The 21,344-nt window shown below is 32.2% G+C and overlaps 1 protein-coding gene across 4 annotated transcripts in view; it reads right to left on the bottom strand.

Annotated features, from left to right (window-relative positions):
* LOC108907089 (protein lozenge-like) overlaps nucleotides 1–21,344 on the bottom strand; it is a 139,193-nt gene that overhangs the window by 80,214 nt on the left and 37,635 nt on the right. For all 4 annotated transcript variants that reach the window (XM_018710611.2, XM_018710613.2, XM_018710612.2 and 1 more), the window contains exon 3: nucleotides 18,388–18,501. In XM_018710611.2, the coding sequence (XP_018566127.1) occupies nucleotides 18,388–18,501 (114 nt within the window). The remainder of the gene's footprint in view (nucleotides 1–18,387; nucleotides 18,502–21,344) is intronic.

Genomic DNA, 21,344 nt, shown 5'->3' with positions numbered 1-21,344 from the left:
GGAAAAAAATTTATTTCCACATCAAATAGTACATTTTTATGTAAAAGACTCTGCTGAATTCAAATCCACTGTCAGAATTGAGCTAGAACGTGTGGTTTTTTTTCTAACCTCAAAAAACCGAGCAGGAATCGCTATTTTCAAATTCTGAGCGGATTTTGACCAGATTTTGTATAAAGGGGTTTTTTGGGTCGCTGATTACGAATATGAATTCACATTGTAAAAATTCAAGATGGCTGATCCAATATGGCGGGTGTACTTTTTTGAAATCCACCGATTTCAGTAAAATTTGGCATCATAAGGATTGCTGGTTGATCTCACCTTCATTAATCACACATCTGGAGCCAGATTTTCATAAATCAAGGTAAAAGATTCCACTCCGTCTAAAAATGTGACTTCGCTTAAAAAAATGACTTAAGGACTCTACACATGTAATGATGTGTAGTGTGATGTGCTTGTTTCCATGGGACAAGACAAAAAAGTTTCTACTTTATTCTTTCATTTATTTAGTCGTGCATGGGCTTATGGTTTTCCAATCAGATTTTTTTAACTACTATGCAGTTTTCCTATGGCATTTAGATGCTTTTATTTCTTAATAATTTTAAAGTTCAAGGAAAAGGACACATTACTGCCACACAGCACATCACTGCATCTGCTTATGCCTTCAATCTAAAAATGTGACTTTGCCGAAAAAATGCCGCCTACTCGGCCTAAAATTATGACTCTGCCTACAAATTTTACCTTGATTTATGAAAATCTGGCTCCAGATGTGTGATTAATGAAGGTGAGATCAACCAGCAATCCTTATGATGCCAAATTTTACTGAAATCGGTGGATTTCAAAAAAGTACACCCGCCATATTGGATCAGCCATCTTGAATTTTTACAATGTGAATTCATATTCGTAATCAGCGACCCAAAAAACCCCTTTATACAAAATCTGGTCAAAATCCGCTCAGAATTTGAAAATAGCGATTCCTGCTCGGTTTTTTGAGGTTAGAAAAAAAACCACACGTTCTAGCTCAATTCTGACAGTGGATTTGAATTCAGCAGAGTCTTTTACATAAAAATGTACTATTTGATGTGGAAATAAATTTTTTTCCAAATTTTCCCAGTAAATTTTAATCAATTTTCACTATTTTTCACAAGTTTTTTGAGGTTAGGAAAAAATTGTGACGTGATGGGCCAATTCTGACCCCAGTTTCGTGTTCAGGAGGCCAAATTACTACGAAAAATATATGTCGCATAAAAAGTATACCCAAATTTTTTTTTCTTTGTGGCTGTGAATTATATAATGTACTAGATCAGCGGTTCTCGACCTTTTGTTTACAGCGGACATCTTCTCAATATTTTTTTGTTGTTGCGGATCCCAAGTTACTCAGTTATAAGCCCAATTTAAATGGATTTAAGATATTAATTCTATATTGCACACCAAACGTAAATTTTGGAAAGAAACAATGAGTTACACTCTGCCATAAGAGAGGGCATTTTATTAATTAGTTGTCATTAGAGATTAAATGTTCCTAAAACCTTCGCAGAACCCTTGGAAGGAGATGGTGGATCCCCAGGGGTCTGCAGACCACGGGTTAAGAACCCCTGTACTAGATGATATAATAATATTTTCTATAGCAAATTTTTTAAGAGATACATTAAAAAAGTTATTAATTGAGTCGCGATTTATAATACCAAAAAAAAATGTAATATCGAAAGTTTTTAGGCTTTTCTCATACCATCTTTTGGATCCATTGAAGTGAATGTGAAAAGTATAGAAACAAAGCCACAAAATCTTTACTTGATCTTTATTCAAATAAACAAAACTTCGAAAAAAATATGTTCAGAATTTTTTAAGCTTTTCTCATGTCAATTTTCGGACTAAAAAACAAATTAACGTCAAAAGGTTAGAGACAAAGCCAACTCATTTTTTTTTAATGGAACACTATATCCACTTAATCTTTGTTAAATTGAACAGGAATAACCAAAAAAATATGTAATATAATAAAATTTCTAAGCTTTTCTCATATCTTTAACACTCATTGAAATAAGCAAATGATTGTAAAAAAGTATAGAGACAAAGCCACAAAATCTGTATAAACCACATCCACTTTACTGAAATGAACAAAACTTAACTAAAAAAAATATGTACAGACGTTTTTCAGCTTTTCTCATATCAACTTTCGGACGAAAAAAACAAATGAACGTTAAAAAGTATAGAGACAAAGCCAACTCATTTTTTTTATTGGAATACCACATCCACTTGATCTCTCCTCAACAGAATAAGATTAACAAAAAAAAACATTTTTCTCATACCATCCTTTGGACCCATTGAAATAAGCAAATTAATGCAAAATATAGAAACAAAACCTCAAAATCTGTATAAACCACATCCACATGACCTCTATTGAAATGAACAAATCTTAGAAAAAAATTTACAGAAACTCATGGACAGAAAAAACAAATGAACGTCAAAAAGTTTAGAGACAAAACCAACTTATTTATTTATTTTTTTATAATGAAACACCACACCACATCCATTTGACCTTTATTGAATTGAATGAGAATAAGAAAAAAAAAACATGTAATATAAAAATAGGCTTTTCTTATACCATCCTTTGGATCCATTGAAATAAGTGAATGAATTAAAAAAGTGTAGAAACAAAGCCACAAAATCTGTATAAACCACATCCACTTTACTGAAATGAACAAAACTTATAAAAAAATATGTACAGACTTTTTCAGCTTTTCTCGTATCAACTTTCGGACGAAAAAACAAACGTTAAAAAGTTAAGAGGCAAAGCCAATCATTTTATTTTTGGAATACCACATCCACTTGATCTTTCCTCAACTGAATAAAAATAACAAAGAAAACATTTTTAAGGTTTTCTCATACCATCCTTTTGGGTCTATTGAAATAAGCAAATGAATGCAAAAAAGTATAGAAACAAAGCCACAAAATCTGTATAAACCACATCCACAAAACTTAGAAAAAAAATATTTACAGAAACTTTTAGACAGAAAAAACAAAAGAATGTCAAAAAGTTTAGAGACAAAGCCAACTTATTTATTTATTTTTGTAATGGAACATTACATTCCCTTATCCTTTCTTGAATTAATGGGAATAAGAAAAAAACATTAGGCTTTTCTCATACCATCCTTGGGATCCATTGAAATAAGCAAATGAATTTAAAAAGTATAGAAACAAAGCCGCAAAGTCTGTGGAAACCACATCCAGTTAACATTTATTGAAATGAACAAAACTTAGAAAAAAATTATGTACAGAAGTTTTGAAGCTTTTCTCATATCATCTTTTGGGACAAAAAAAACAAATGAACGTTAAAAGGTATAGAGACACAGCCAACTTATTATTTTTTTGTAATGGAACTGGGTATATGCTTTTACATATTTAGATAGAGGTCACTCTCACGTTACAAAGAAATAAAGTTTGCTAAGTTTGTCTCTGATAAGGGTCATAGTAAAAAATGTATGTGGTAAGGAGGATAAAGTGTTACAAAGAGATTTATGGCAAGTCAGCAAGCTTTTTTTAACCATCTCTCCTTTATTGGCGATAGATTCTTTTATAATTATAATCCTAAGACAACGCTATATCCAAATCCATAAAAATATACAAGGCGTATTATTCGAAAGAGCCAAAATTGGCTTCGTTTCTATACTTTTCGAGATATTTATTTCAATAATCCCAAGATGCATGGAAAAAGCCACAATATTATTCATATATATTTTATTTTTTAATTTAATTAGTGTAATAAAAATTGTAAATGTGCATCAAAATTAGCATTTTTACCTACCAAAAACAGTATTTTCTTAAATACCACACTTTGTACTGTTAGATAGGTTTTTTTTGCATTTTTTCTACAAAAGGCTCTTTTTAAATGGCAACATAGTTTTCTACTTTCACCAGTTTCAAGTAAATTTGTGACCAAGCCTCGTATAACGATATTTTCCGTCAAGTACAGGAGTCAAACAGGAGCAGAAGCAATCAAATACAGTAGTTGCACTTCACACGTCAACCAATTTATAGTTACGGCACTGAACCGGTTCGCTGGCTAGAAAAATGCTTCATTGCCTACTGGATAAAACCGGGAGTAGGTACAATTACTCGGTACTGAATATCTCGTTTCAAACACCATTATTAGTTATGCTAGGATAGGTATCGTAATGTGTACTTGCCTGTTTGTAAAATATAATAATTACTGACATGAGACGATGTTTTACTGCGACACAGAATCTAGATACCTTGCAAAGATATTTGTATCTACTTTACCAAATATAGACATTTTTTAGCAGTATACAGGGCTAAAGAATGGGTCAAATTTCATCTATAGATTCTACGTTGAAAATTGAGATAAGTAGTTAGTAATAAAAGAAAAGTTTATAGACAGACACTTCGTTTCCAAGATACAGGCCGTTGAAATTAAAAAAATCGAACTTAGGAAGTTGTCATCAGTAAATGGAACAAAAATTTTGTTCCGAGCAATTTTATTTTCACTCAACTTTAGAATCTGAGCTGTAAGAAGACATCTAGCTGATTATCCGTATGAAGTAGCAGAAGCGGAGCGGAAATAAAAATTTTCGATTAGGTTTCAAAAATGTTCCAATCTCTCTCAGCGATCAGAGCTACAAAGGCGATACTGACGGAGGTCGAAAATCTCAAGGAAAAGGCCCCTGCAAGACCGAGGCGGAGCCACCATGTCCTGTGACCGAACGTCAGCTTTGGTACATTGCAGTTCATTAACCAGGACGGATGCCTGGCCAGTACTCAGTACGCTTTCTTGCTTGTATTGTATAAATTCAATAACATATTTTGACATACAAATTGTGTATAAATTATTCAAACAAACCAATTTTTACGATAGAAAACGCTGGTTAAACATTTTTGCGCATTGTTCTTTTAACTCATCAAAGGCAATAACTTTAGCCTAATTTTTTTTTTAAATCTTACATGTTTGTCCAGTATTTTTACTCATTTATATGGATTCATTTCCCGAATCACCTCATCCTAGTATCGCATTTGTTCAAGTTGTTCAGGAACTTCAGGATCAAGATCTTTTAAAGATAAACTGACAACCTAATCATACTGCGGACATTGAAGATACACAATTGGACAATCTTGCAAGTAATCCTGGAACTAACTCTTGTAGACTAACTTTACAGCACAGTGCATCAAAGAGTTCAGTGTGAAGGATTTTAAAAGAACAGCAGTTATGCACGTACCATATAAAATATTTGGTTTTTACAGACTCTAGATTACATAGCCACACACAAATAAACGTTGTCTGTACTTTTCATGTGACATATGTTATCCGTAGTATTTTTGCCTCCTGATCACGAATCTGGTGTCAGAAATTGAGCTATCACATCACAGGGATTTCCTAACCTCAAAAAACAGGTCCAAAATAGCACAAATTCACGAAAAAGTGCTAGGAAAAATACAAACAATTTTTTTTCTATATTCAAATGTTCATTTATATGGTTAAGACCCCACCGAACGTGAATCCGCGGTCAGAATTGATGGTTCTTTTTCTAACCTCAAAAAATGGGTCAATTAAGGTCAGAATCACGAATTTTCAAAAAAATTTCAGATTCACGCCAAATTTGGTATACAGGGGTTTTCGGGGTCGCTGATCGGGGTTCCGAGGTCAATTTTGCAAAATTCAAAATGGCGGATCCAAGATGGCCGACCAAATTAAAAAAAAATAACAGATTTACACCAAATTTGGTATACGGGGGTTTTCTGGGTCGCTGATCACTAGAGTTCGGGGCTTTCGTCGGCTAATTTTAAAATTCAACATGGCGGATCCAAAATGGCCGACAAAATTTTCAAAAAAATAACACATTCGCGCCAAACTTGATATACGGGGATTTTCTGGGTCGCTGATCACTAGAGATCGGGGTTTTCGTCGGATAGTTTGAAAATTCAAGATGGCGGAACTAAAATGGCCGACGAAATATTAAAAAAATAACACATTCGCGCCAAATTTGGTATACAGAGGTTTTCGGGGTCGCTGATCACGGATCCGAGGTCAATTTTGCAAAATTCAAAATGGCGTATCCAAGATAGCCGACCAAATTTTCAAAAAATAACAGATTTGCGCCAAATTTGATATTCGAGGGTTTTCTGGGTCGCTGATCACTAGAGTTCGGGGTTTTCGTCGGCTCGTCTTAGACGTGTTCATCGTAAACACGTACATAAATAAACTGGTAGGTATAAATAAAAATAAATAAATGTTCGTACTTTATCAGGAAAAGGTCGTTTTTACCCCTTGGCGCGTTCGGCATTATTATAATATTAAAACGCGTATACACGAAGCAAACGCGAAGCCAATAACTGCCGTTATTACCGGTTTCGTACAATGCGCTGTAGCGAAAGGCCGATGGCTGAAACAAGGGTAGAAATCTACCCAATGATGCGATCTATAATGGATCCTATCCAGATTGTGAAACCGATGGCAACGATGCGAAAAAATATTTACGTGTTTCACAATGATACAATGACATAAATCTTATAATCATTGTTCCCTTTATTTTATATTGATGATCCGCACGCCTTGGGTACCCGGCCAATTATCACAGTTCTACATCACCGACAGCATTTTTGTAACTTGGTATTACCTTTTAAGTAACGTGATAAATGATGTTCCGCTGAAAATTCGTTGAGTCAGCATTTCCCTGGACGGTGGATCGACCGAAGTGGTCCAGTTGCAATTGCCCGCCCGATCGCCAGATTTCACTCCATGAGATTTTATTGATGGTGTTGTATTTTTGTATATATTTAAAAAAAGGCCGAAACTTGATCAGCATCATTTTTTTTAAATCATACAGTGTAGGAAAGTACCGATGGTCTATCAGAAGTTACGTGAGAGCGATAAAGTAAGCCATAGAAATCCATGTGATAGACAAGGATGGCTATAATGAAGGCATCTAATAGTCAACGCCTATTTCGCCCTTCCACAAATAAGAAGTGGATCTTATTTGTGGAAGGGCGAAACGGGCGGTGTCTATGAGACGCCTTCATTATAGCCATCCTTCTCTATCGCATGGATTTCTATGGCTTACTTTATCTCTCTCACGTAACTTCAGATAGACCATCGGTACTTTCCTACCCTGTATATTTTTTTCAGTTATATTTTATTTGATAGTGTTTTGATTAGTTTTTTGTTCAATTATACTATATTTTATTATTACTATTACTTAATGTGTGTGTACTATGTGTGTTGAATAATTTCTTTATTTTCTGCATAATTGCATTCATTTATTACGTATTAAATAAATATTACAAGAACGTCTTTCCGACAGTAATGAATGCGTTTGGTTCCATTCACACCGCAGCCGCGCCTTCGTTTATTCGAGACGCTGCCGGTCACCGCGAGTACTACGGCCACACGGCGAAAAAAAAAACAATTAAACCAAAACGAAACCGCCCACAAAAACCATCCGACGGCTCGGATCGATCGAATATATCACAGGTAATTTGTGAACACTTTCGTAAATTGGATTTCTGTCTTCGTGATCCCGGCCGGCCGTGATTATAACAGATCAGAAGCGGGATTCTATTACCGATTGAGCGCTTATTTACCGACCCGGCGATTATTTACCGAGCGGGAGGCGCAGCGCTCGCCAGGCCGTCATTACGAGGCGGTTTTTATGGATAATTTACTAACCCACCTTGTTGCTACCGTATACTTTTTGATTTCCAACTGGTTTTATTTATCTAGCCATGGTGAGCCTCTTATTGCACTCGGTCGTATGCGGGCAACTAGTTGCAGCACCGCGTAATGGATTTTCTCGGGGGGTTCTGGAAGGTGCACTATAAAAATTAAGGTGTCTATATGGGATAAATACATTCAGTGTTTGTGGGTATTTATAGTTAAAATTGTGGAAACAGGAACATGTGACTGAATAGTCTCGAATTTTTTATTATTATTTATTTTTTGCTTTTATCCAAGGTCTATCCTCCCTGTTCTGTAATTTATGGTAATATTTTGTGGTTATGCATGTTCCGTGTTATTCCATGTCCATACTGTTCTGTGCTTTGTTGTTTAAAAAATTGAATGGGTATGACAATAATGATGTATAAATGATAACCGATGATCGGTTAAAAAGATTAAAATATAAAATTTTTAAATGAATGAAAGACAAAAAGATACGCAATTCTGTTGGTATCTGGAATTGGACCGTGTCTGAGTGTTTTTTGCGTACCACTATTGCTTTTCCTTGAGGTGTTTTCAAGCGAGTGCGCGAAAATTGGATTCCAAGGTGTCGTCCGTGCATTGAAAATGAACTTAACTTTTAATCAAATTATGAATTTGAAAAATATGTAATTAAAGCACCCAAAGATTCACGTCATCCAAATAATCATACGTATTAAAAATAGTGGTACACAAAAAACACTCCGACACAATCTGCTGGACAGCTTAGTACCTCATATTATCCGTCGCGCCTTTGTCGCATTGCTCGATATGAATTTTATCGAATTTTAAATTTATTACAACGCTAATTATTTTTTAGAATTAAGCATAAAGAAGTTCATAAAAGTGATAAACATTGTTTTCTATGATATTTTATGCACGTAGTTATGTCAATATTCCTTAATTAATTGAACTTATGTACGTCAAATTGGAGATTTTGATCATTATTTTCACGAAAATGATTGAGTTTAGAGCCCATGTCATATAACGTTTTTTTTTATTTATTTTAATATATTCTATCGTCTGTTAAAATTAAGGCAGTCAAACTTCTAACACCTTGTATACCTACATCCATTAATTTTGAACAACTTATACTTATATGTCAAAAACAAAGCGTTTTCGGACATATTTATAAAACCTTTTTTTAAGATCTGACAGAATTCGTCGTTAAAATTTAGAGAAGCATTTTTATTACACCTTGTATATTTTCGTATCATATATTCATTCAATGAACAAACAAATGTCTAATCAGAAACTTAAAAAATTACCTTCGAATGGGTATTCAAATAAAATTTTTCAATAAGGGGAAATTTCTTTGTCACTATGGGAAATACCACATCAAGAAATTGGCAACAGTGACATTAAACGTACAACCAAAACTTTGATGTTGAAGTTAATATACACCGGAAAAACTTCGTTTTCGAGATATGCTATGTTAACGTTTAAAAAAGACGCGTTCAAAGAAACAGCGTTCTCATTCACATGGTAATCAGCTTTGATTATTGATTATATACAAACGTATGTACAGGATCATCATTTTTATTGGCTTCTTTTAGAAAAACATGGTAATTACAAATATGTTTTATATATTTTTTTTTCTAATAACGTTATTTAAACACCCTCTATATATTTTTCTATAATAATTATATCTAATTTTAGGAAATACAATACAATACAGGTGCTATACTCTCAGAGAGATTATAAAACTACAATTATAAACAAAAAAATTGTCATGTTTTGAAATAACGACTTTAAAGTGTATGGATATCACACAAACAACAATATGTATTAAAATTTATACACAACATGAATTCAAGACCTACGAAAAATGTTAGTTCTAGGTTTGTTACATTTGAGAGTTGCGTTAGATTTGGAATTATATCAAGATACCAAAAAGATAAAACCAGAGCAATAGAGACATCAGTGGCGTACAAATTGTTCTTAGTTCTGAGTTACTGACATCAAATTTTATTATAAATTTGTATTTCTGAACATATGCCATCAATTTTAAATGCCAAGTATTTAAAAAATTTCCTCTGCATTTTTGACAATTACAAAATAGATACCAAAGCAATGTGGCATATTCCAACTTAAAACAGACATTGGAAAAGAGCAGTGTGTTAAATGCATTCATGTAAAATTATTGCAGTTTCTAACGATAAAATTTCATAGCCTCTGTTGATTTCAATGCTAAATGACCATTAAAAGTAAGTTTCACATTAAAAACTACTTCTAAGTCTTTATGAGTATTCCAACGAAATAACATATCATTGCCAACACTGTAATTAAATTCATTGATTCATCGTGTAGCTAATTTAAAAATTATATGCTATAATTAATTGTAATTTTTTTCCAATACCCCAATCCCGAATATTATTGGTTACGTTGCAACCTTAAACTATCTATGCCATTTATAGCCAAAAATATTTTTACCTATCACTTAAATCATTAATGTGTAAAATAAATAAAAGTGGTTCTAAGCTTGATCCCTGCGGAACCCCCGAGCAGTATATTTTTATTTGTAATCTTGAAAAAGCGTTTTAACGGAATATGTAAAAATATACAGAGTGTTCTGTTTAAAAAATCGTAGGTTTGGGTCACATATCTTTAGAGCGATGGTCAACTGTTTTCTTAACGTAAATGTTCTATAAAAGAGAACAGACCCAATTTTTGAATGTTTCCATTTACTTCATCAATAAATGAATCTGTTTTTCTACATACCCGCTGTATGTATATAACAATGGCACCAAATTCTATTATGCAGTGCAATTGTTTTTTGTTATGACCAACATTGTTTTTTTTAATTCAGAAAAAGAATTGGCAATAACTATTTCATTTTGTGTCATGATTGTGCAAACATATTTTTAGAGAGCTCAAGATACTATCTTTTTATCTAAACTATGGCCAACTATTAAGAAACTATTTTCAGAGAGACCCCTATTATGACATTGAAAATAATATGACATTCACAATTTTTCTACGTACAGATGCCTAATTTAAGGTTTAGAAGTTTCACAATATTTTTTCAAAGGTATTTAAAATTGATATTATTTTAGAAATTATGCTAATTTTAATTGAAGTAATCACATTGGTCTTGAACGAAATAAAATATTATTTACATGATTTACCTCGACAGTTTTTATGGAACTTGGAATAAATTGTAATTTTTTATTAGTCTAATACTAGTAATACTAAAAAATGGTTAGATTACCTACATTGTCACAAAATTTCAACTGATTTTGTATTGGATTCATTATTCACTTAATTATTAAATATTAAGCATCGTCCATCGACCCATAAGTGTTAAAAAGTAAAAGATTCCAGACAATAGTTTATATTTTGTAATTCCACGATAGTGACAGTGTTATTTTTATAAAGAAGTAAAAAATAAAAATAGCGTGCCGATTACATTAAAAACGAGATTCTTATTTCTTACTTTGCTTAATTTTTTAGTTTGTCCACAAACTAGTTTTACAATGAAGCGAGAAAGCAATGCATTTACTATTTCCGAACGTGTCGATATGGAGTTAGTGTATGGTGCAGCCGGAGAAAATGCGCCCGCGGCGACTAGGTTGTACCGGGCCACAACGTCACCCCCCATGTGCAAATACAATCCTACAGTGCGTTCAGCGGCTGCGAGATACGGAAAGTGTTATTCCTCGAGGAGAAGGACGTGGTCAGCAAGTGAACCTTAATGTTGAAGATGCAGTGTTGGAAAATCTTGACAAAGACCCCACAATTAGTACTCGACGACTCGCACAGCAAGTAGGAACCTCATCTCGTACCGTACATCGCATCTTAAAGTGCCAGCTGTTGCACCCCTATCATCTGCAATCAGCTCAACAGATTTTACCCCCAAATTGCGATCAACGAATGCATTTTTGCAGATGGTTTTTACGGCAATGTGCCAATCAAGTAAACTTAGAACTTTTTCGTATAATACTTTTCTATTACAAAATCATCAGGAAGCTGTAGTTCAATTTTTAAAGATTATACACGCCACACCCTGTATATTGAATTTAAATATTAATAGAGAAGATTTTCCAGTAAGAAATATACAGTTTCGGTATTGTTTAAAGTCTGATATTTCCGAACGCCTCAAGACATTTCTTTCCCGTAAAATTTATTCATTGGGCAAACATTCGAGGAATGTCGAAATTGAGACAACACAAAGTAGATTAAAACGTGAGCAAAATCACTGCATCGGGGACTTTAGATTGTCTTGTGATCTAACAAAATTTAAGATTAGGTAAATTAGTTCAGCGCTTGAATTTTTTTTCCGTCACGCTATAAACGTTCTCAAATTTATATTGTTTATATTTTCTGAAGTGATCCGTGACAGTATTGTTAAAACAATTGCATATAATTTGATATGATTCGATTGTTACCTTAATAATTTGTCATGGATTGCTTGACACAATAGTTAGATCGGTCCATTAAAACCGTTTGACATATGCACCAGCTCTTCCCGCTTAAACTGTCATTTCGTTCGCTTTAAACCCGAAAGAATATACAGGCAAGCCTTTTGTCTTTGTTGGGGAACTTTGGCAATGTAAAAAGACGTCCATTATACCTGATAAATCACATGTAGGCCGTTCATTATGTATTCATCGATTCGGATAGTGACGTAGATCCCCAGATTGGCAAGAATAGTGCATAATAATATGCATATCCGATAACCCCTTATTACTCATGTCATTACATTAAATATTTGTATCTAGCATAAATATTATTAAATGACACTCATTCATTAAAAATATTTATTTATAGAAATGTAATTAGTTTGTCTGATATGGAGTAAAATTCTTACCGACGGAAATGAAATAATTTAAATCGGAACAGTGGTTAAATAAACTGAAATAGAAAGTTCATACGTAAACAAAAATATTTTGTTCGTATTTCTACACTAGGAAAAGACAAACAAATTAAAATACACCTATTAGAAGAGTGAACTTGAATTTTACAAAAAAAATTTTTGTTTCAGCAATTATTGTAACTGTGATTAACTTATTTGTAGAAGTAGTGTAGTCTTAGTCTTGTAAATGATCTAAGTTCGTCACATCGCAACACAATCACACATTTAAAATAAAAAACACATTTTTTCACTTGTTTTTCAAAAACTGTTTAGTTAAAAATGCCATACTGTGTAACACAAAAAAGTTATGGTTATTAAAATCCATATTCAACACTGTATGTGGCGCCCTCTGGCATTAAACAAAAAACTAAGTAAATATTTGAGTTCCTCATCATCAATACTCCCAGTTTCCCGAATTTCGTCAAATTGACAAGTTATTGAACAAAAATATAATCAAAATGTCAAACAAAAAATTATTTTTTTGTACACTTTGTATCTAAAGAACCAAGACGTTGCTGACCCTTGTTCATATGAACTTTTTATCTTAAAATTAGTCAAAAATTCACCAATTAAATTTTGTACATGTACTTAATAAACATCCTGTATTTATTTTTTCATAATTTCTTGGCAGCGACGTAAAATTCCAAATAAGTCGCAAAATATTGTTATACTATACTGTAATACATATTTATTTCATTTAAACCATATTTTGTAAGAAAATTTTTTCAGTGATGCAAAAATTACAGTGTACAGGGTAATTCATAAATGATGACCAAAAATGAAACCTCGTATTCTTTGGTAAATTTTAAGGGGAGTTTTTCCTATAAAGTTTTTATCTAGGTCGCTTCTTTAAAAAGATACAAGGTGTTACACTTTAAAAAATATTTTAATTTTTTTTTAATAATTTAAAAACTAGTGAGTGAAATAATTTGAAATTAGACACATGTATTTATGTAAACATTGTCCAACATCTGAGTGCTTTTCCTAAAATTTACATGCTCCAGTGGCGGAGTTACGGGGTATCGGTGACATATTTTTCTATATAAAATAGTACGCCACTGCTTTACGGTAACAGTCATGATATTTTGGGATTCGTCTTTCAATTCTCAATGAACTGAAAACACTTTTACTTAAATAACATGACAAGCACTAATCATTCGGTTATTTATTCGAAAAAAGAAATAACATAAGTCATCATTTTAATGATTTTATTTGAGTTAATGCTCAAAAATATCTTCTTTTCCACGAACACAGGCCCGACATCTTTTTAGTGACGAAAATGTAATTTATTGTTGCTTGATGAAAAGCATTATTTATTCTTTCTTCTAACTACTTGTAATGTCAAAGTTGCTATCGCAGCCCACTATCTAATTTTAAAAAGCATTATATTCGAATATCGAAGTGCGTTNAGATACGGGGTATCGGTGGCATATTTTTCTATATAAAATAGTACGCCACTGCTTTACGGTAACAGTCATGATATTTTGGGATTCGTCTTTCAATTCTCAATGAACTGAAAACACTTTTACTTAAATAACATGACAAGCACTAATCATTCGGTTATTTATTCGAATAAAGAAATTAATAACATTAGTCATCATTTTAATAATTTTATTTGAGTTAATGCTCAAAAATACCTTCTTTTCCACGAACATAGGCCCGACATCCTTTTAGTGACGAAAATGTAATTTATTGTTGCTCGAACCTGATGAAAAGCATTATTTATTCTTTCTTCTAACTACTTGTAATGTCAAAGTTGCTATCGCAGTCCACTATCTAATTTTAAAAAGCATTATATTCGAATATCGAAGTGTGTTCTCAGTTCGTTTTTTATGTTTTACTCGAAAATCAGGCATTTTTCGAAAATCTTGAGAGTAGAAAATTAAAAGACGAATCCGAAAATATCGTGGTTGTTACCGTAAAGCAGTGGTGTACTATTTTTTTTAGAAAAATATGCCACCGATACCCTGTATCTCTGCTACTGGAGCGTGTAAATTTTAGAAAAAAAAACCTCAGATTTTAGACAATGTATACATAAATTCATGTGCCCAATTTCAAATTATTTTACCTACTATTTTTTAAATTATTTAAAAAAATTAAAAATAATTTTTGAATCATCTTTTTAACAAAAAAAGAACTTTACAGGAAAGACCCCTCCCCCTTAAAATTCACCAAAGAATACCAGGTTTCATTTTTGGTCACCATTTGTGAATCACCATATATATTTAAAGAACCCCGCACATTCGTAGTTTTTTATTGAACCGTTCAAGTGTCTTCATTTGAACTAAGTGTAAATCCCCTTTTTTCCTTTGAAATTCTTCAGTGTTGTTCTGTTTCTTTTCGAAATGGCGAGATTAGACTATTTTGCTAATTCTTATTGTTGTTTTTTTTTATTATAAGATAAAAATTCGAAAATTATAAGAGACTGTAGTCGATTGACACTTTTTTGCCTAAAAATCGCATTTTAATTGTCAACCACTCCTCGTATTCACCTGATTTGGCACCCTGCGACTTTTATCTTCTCGGAAAAATGCTTTTAAACCATGCAAATTGCTGTAGTTATTCGGAAGAGTCTATTTTGAATAAAATAAATTGGTTTTGCCAAAATCACTTTTTGTTGTTCTTATTTTTAAAAAGTCCTGTTTATTTTGGAACTCACTAACATTGCCAGTAACAAATAATTACCAAAATTCTTCACTTCCACTTTACATGTTTTCTTACAGTTACACAAGGGGCTGGTAATTATGTTTTGCTTTTCCACACACCAAATGATTTTGACTTTACAATTTGACGAATCACGAGATTTTTTTTAAAACAAATATCCTATCACTTCTACCTATCTGCAGAGATATAAACGAAATCTAAGTACATAAAAAAAACTATAACTGAAAGCCAAGGAAACTATTGGAGATATTTCTGATTTCTCTAAAAAAAACTGTCTTAACGGTTAATGGCATCGAAATTAACAATTATTTCACATCCATACGATTTATTATTAGAAATAATTAACTACGTAAGATGCTGTGAGAACTTTAGTGCGCATACTTGATAATTTTAGCTTCCTGTGTTTCTGATAACGTGCTCATTTAATTTTGTTTGTATATATTGTAATATATCCATGATATATGAATAATATTGACTACAAAGCGTGTATTACGTTAAAATCTATCATGTACAAGTTAAGTAAGTTATTCTAGTTTAAAAGCAGACGTAGATGAAACAGATAAACATGTTATATCAAGTATACACTGATAAAAATATTGTTTATGAAATTTTTATAACAAATTTTATACCTAAACTGTTGGTAACAATAGTTATTTATTGTGTAAATGTTTTAAGTTCTCGTTCTCGCGTTTAAACATTGTTGCGTGGATAAAAGGCAATTAAAACACGAATGCAATACAACGTTTTATCCATAATCACATCACAATCATATTTGTGGAGTCAGAATTGTTGGAATTTAATAAAAAAATATTCGCACGACTTGAAACGTGGTAGGTTTTGTTATACTTACTGGTTGCTATGGTACGTTGTTTATTATCAATTATTTAATAATCAGTTCTATCTGAATTTGGTAAAAATACAAGAAAGTAATTGTGTTCCTGTGGCTGTTTTTGAAGAAGCTCAAGAAGCAATTTTCCATTTATTGGCAGCGAAGTTCAGGGAATATTACTAAAAAGTGTTCGCCGAATTTAACGAATGAAGGGAAAAAGGGAGAGTAATGACATTAAATGAAGAAGTCACGTTATCGTATTTTTTAAATTTGAAGAAAAAATATGCAAATTCATCTATGTGATCGAAGTATTCAATGTTGAAGGCTGCTATAAAGGTCTACAAAGATATAGATATTGGAAAATATAACAAGCTTACTGCTTATTTGAAGAGTGAATAGAGAGCATACAAAGCAAAAAAGCTGCAGTGTTGGAAAGAGCACATATTGAAGAATTTTTTACTGAAGCTTCCGATAAAGAATATTTAATGATTAAGGTAATATCTCTTTACCTTTTACATGTTACTTCAACAACTTTATTGGCAATAAAGGTGCTGATCTTATAACCATCAAACAGCATGGTTTATGGAAGAACTCCTCTGTAGCAGAAAGTTATATTGAGAAGTCTATATCTAACAAACTTGATATTGCAAGGAAAATCCAAGGAAAATATAGCTGTTCCTTACATTCCGTAACATGTGCAAATTCTTCACAAACTTCGGTAGATGTTAACAATGTTACAAGAGTTGTTATTAACGGAAAGGAAGTTAAATGTGATAAAATGCTAATAAAAAAATAAATTAAATTTGTTTTATTATAGGTTTATTATTTTTTCATTATTCTACACGTGAAAAAAAGTTACTTTATTCCACTAGTGGATAAAGTATCACTTTAGACGGTTCTTATGTGAAAATAAAAGTCCGATTATAAGGTGATGGTGAATAATAGTATATTACGTAATAAGTGTTGTAAAAAGCAATTTACGCACGAATGGAAAAGTTACGCACGACGCCGCGTAGCGGCGAGTGCGTAATTCTATGAGTGCAAAATTGCATTACACCACGTATTACGTACTATACTTTACCTACGACCACTACTTTTAATACTTAAAAACATACCGTCTGCGATCAATGCAAGATTCCTATTACGTCGTACGGTAAAAAAATCACACAGCTTGGTAAAAAAATCGTACAGTTTTCCTAGTAACCGCCTAGCAACGGTCAATACAAACAGTATTGCATTGGCCGTTGGTAGGCAGTTGCTAGGAAAACTGTGCGTTTTTTTACCGTACATAATAGGAATCTTACATTGATCGCAGACAGTGTGTTTTTAAGTACTTACAGTAGTGGTCGTAGGTAAAATTATTTTATCATTTTATTCAGTAACCGTTACATAATACAAAAAATTTTCTAACCACATTTTATCTAAATAGAATTTCTAAGAAATTTTATGTAAATCCTCACTAGATAAAGATTTTAAGTTTATTTAAATATTTTAACAATCGAAATAAATAACTTCACTGTGAGACCAAAAATTATGTTTTTTCCAAAATTTCTCATCAAATCATGCACATTTTTATTAATCTTGTAAAATAAAATCACAGTAATCAAATATAAATCGCCTTATCAGTGTTAAATTCATCTGTACTTTAAACATTTCAAATAATACTGTCAAATATTCACACGATATTCAACATTTAATAATCGAATATAAGGTAAGAAGACTGGAAATAATATTTTAAAGCAGCCGTACATTTCAAAGAGCAACAAAACTAATACGCACATGTTCCCATAATTAGACACATGTTTTTTTCACGAGAAACTCGCTTTTCAATGGCTGTTTTGAATAAATATGCCCGACAACACGCGTCAGTAGCACAAAAGGGTAAAATTCGAGAGAAAATGGGACTTATTGGAGAAATATTTAAGGCAACAGCATTGCGTCCACCAAATATGTTTTTGAAATTGCTGCAATTTGCCGCACGCGATATATCGCCTATTTGTCACGGTTCATCGTGATACCTGACGTATTTTTTCGTAAAATATTTTCCCTGAATCTAAAAGGGAAAGAGATAGATTACCGTCTTCTCAATGTTGGATTGAAATAAAGCATAACTTTATAGAACAATTGTTTCGATACAACTTTTGTATATATTGGTTAGGTAAAAAAAACAATTGACAATGAAACAATTGCGGAATATCTTTCCTTAGTGACTATTTTGATGTGTTGATCTTTGTTAAGAGTGGTGTTAGAGCAACAAGAACACAACATATTCCTTTGAAAGATTACCTACATTATTCATTATGTCAGACATGTGTTTTAATAAAATATTTTGACACTTACTGGTTTTAGATCTGGGTTCCCTGGGGCCGTCTACCGTCACTTTGATCGCTTTGTTGTAGGTTGCTACTTGAGGAGGCGACGTATTGACTGTTATCGTTATCGAAAACGATTTTCCTGAAACAATAAACCACATTAGGGTGAAATTTGCCTAAATTACAGCAATTATATTAGTTTAGACAGAGCATAATCATATTTAACATAAATAAAAGTAACAGGGGGCTTAAAGCTGAACCCTGTGGTACAAAAATGAAAATGTCATTTATAATCGATGTACAATGGATTTTAAGTCAGTCAAAGGGTAACTGACCTCTCACGTAGCTTTTAAACATCATAAAAAATGTAAACTTATTTCGAATTCTGAATCTCGCGGTTATATAGCGCAAATGAGTAAACCTTCATTCAACGATATACTCGAGAGGTTATATAAGGCATGCATGTGTTTCGTTATTAATTTTTTGTGTTTTCAACAATAAACAACAATTACTTTCTTCAGCGGCGTGAAGAAAGCGTTTTCAATACGTTTTACCGCGCGCCATACTCAGTATACAGGACGGACAATCAAACTGGCAGTTAATTAACATGTCAGTGTAAAAAAAGTTGGTTACGGGATCCTCAGTGATCAGTGTTATAAAATTATTGTATTCAATTAAAAATTATAACACTGAAGACATAAAATCATTCTTTGATTGTAGAAACATTCACGAGATGAAATAACTGTTTTATAGTTTGAAAAAAGAATAAAAAATTTGTGCTTTGAAATTATTCAAACCAAATTTGGATAATAAAGAAAAGCAGGTAAGTAAGATATATCGATGTAGTCATGGATACTTTGTCAAACATTAGTCGCCATATTGCTAATTGAATTCATTTGTGATTGTTTGTGATTCAATTTGCTAAAACTCTGTATAAATGGAATCTAATGAAGATTTACGTGTACCTGAGGAGATACTGGAGTGCGCGAAAGAGGTTTCTATGAATCTTCTCCCAAAGAAATCTCAAGAAATTTATTAATGTGTCTACCAACGTTTTATGGATTGGTGCAAAGGAAAAAACATTAAGTTGTATTCAGAAAAAGTATTGATGGTGTATTTCTCAAACTTAGCAAATAAAATGAAGGCGTCAACGCTTTGGTCACAATATTCAATCTTCAAAATTTAATGTTTACCGTGTCTTCTTCAGCGCCAGGGTTCATCGAACCTTCTTCCCATTTTTGGTCCACCCTGTATACGTACTCCAAGCATAATATATTTCAACGAACGCTTTGCAATTCCCTGCAAAAAGCTCTAGCCTGTTGTGGCCATTCAATGGACAACAGCAAGACTGTGAAAAACATACATCATTCTTGCATAACATTTTTTTTCAATTTGTTTGTACAGTTACGATAATAATGTTACTGTTTTTACCAGTGACAGAGCTAGACGTAGCATTGTGCAATCTCCATGCTCAGATGAAAACCGAAGTAATATTTGCAGACGTGAGGATATGCTTTTTGCCGTTTAGCGTTGCATTATAAATAGATTGTTTTATGGGATAGAACTAGTTGTAAGTCTACAAGTTATTTTTAATATGTATAATAATCGGATACAGGTACCTACACTGAGAAAACATGTTGCTTGAAACTAGCGGGAAGCTTTAGTTTTTGAAAATATCAAATATTTATTGTTATATATTATTTTCCAAAATTAATATAATTAGCACAAATGGATAATTTATTTTCGTCATTTTCAAAATACTTGTTTTCTAGCATTATTTACATACAAATAAATTTTTGGAGATTATGTTCAACTATCGAAAAGTTGTGCAAATATATTTATTGGAAGAAACTAAATATTTAATATTAAACGGGTAATATTAATGATCGGAGGACATCATGTAATTCCAAAAACAAACACTTTTTTTGGAAATAAGTTTATTATTGTACACCTTAATGCACAACCGCGAACAGTCAACAAAGTATGTAATGTAAGTAGAACAGCGTTAGCCATTACTGTGCATGCCTAGTATAAACTTGAATGTATATTATCAGGAAGAAATTGTTTATCAGAATGGGATTTGACGAACCAGAGGGAAAACCATACTGAAATTAAATACATATTCTAATTTAATGACTGATTATTTAAACCAGACTTAACAAAAATTAAAAATATTGGCGCTAGATATGAAAAATGAATTTATTGAATAGTAGAGTTTTGTTTAATTTAAACTTGCTTTAACAGTGACTTTATAATCAGTATTAACTTAGAGTTAAATACTATTTCATAATAATTAACAATAAACAAGATAATTTTTTACCTATGTGAAAAATCTGAAATGCTACCAGTAAATAAGTGCATATGATAAGCCTTTTATTTGTATTTAGACGAAGTCTGTAGCGAAATCTATGGTCTCTATGGTTGTTGTGCGTTGTCTTTGTCAATTCCCATCGTCCCCATCTCGTGGTGTGGTGTACGGCGTGTAGTGCTGGACAAATGTCTGTTAATCCGGTTATTTTGGTGAAAATTACGTTTAAATGCAGTGGTTTGATTACAATAATTAAAATAATAATATATTGAGTCATTATTAATATTTGGTTAAATAAACAGGTAGATAAATTGTTACCTATACTTATATACGTATCTGTAACGTACAATACAGGTTATGTCAATCTAGGTATTCGTCCAATCAGTTAATCAATTTCTTTCATGGAGACCTCAGAATTGCTCAATAATAGTTAATAAATTTAAATCATATTAGTGAAAAAGTCAACCCTTAATTGGTTTTACATACTCACAATAGAGTCAAAAATCACTCACTTAATAGTCAGGCACTCACTTCTGTTACAATAGTTTCACTCATAAAATTTTAGTTGTACTCATACTAATACAGTGAAAGTTTCGCTCAATCGGGTGTAGACAGAAATTGATATATTATTGAGTAAAATTTGTATTTATTTTTTTCATAAAAATTTTTGAATATTT

Source organism: Anoplophora glabripennis, unplaced genomic scaffold (genome assembly GCF_000390285.2).
Source record: "Anoplophora glabripennis isolate ALB-LARVAE unplaced genomic scaffold, Agla_2.0 scaffold227, whole genome shotgun sequence".
Taxonomy (NCBI): Eukaryota; Metazoa; Arthropoda; class Insecta; order Coleoptera; family Cerambycidae; genus Anoplophora; species Anoplophora glabripennis.
The sequence above is the reverse complement of the archived record's forward strand: the minus strand, read 5'-3'. Positions and strand labels throughout refer to the sequence as shown.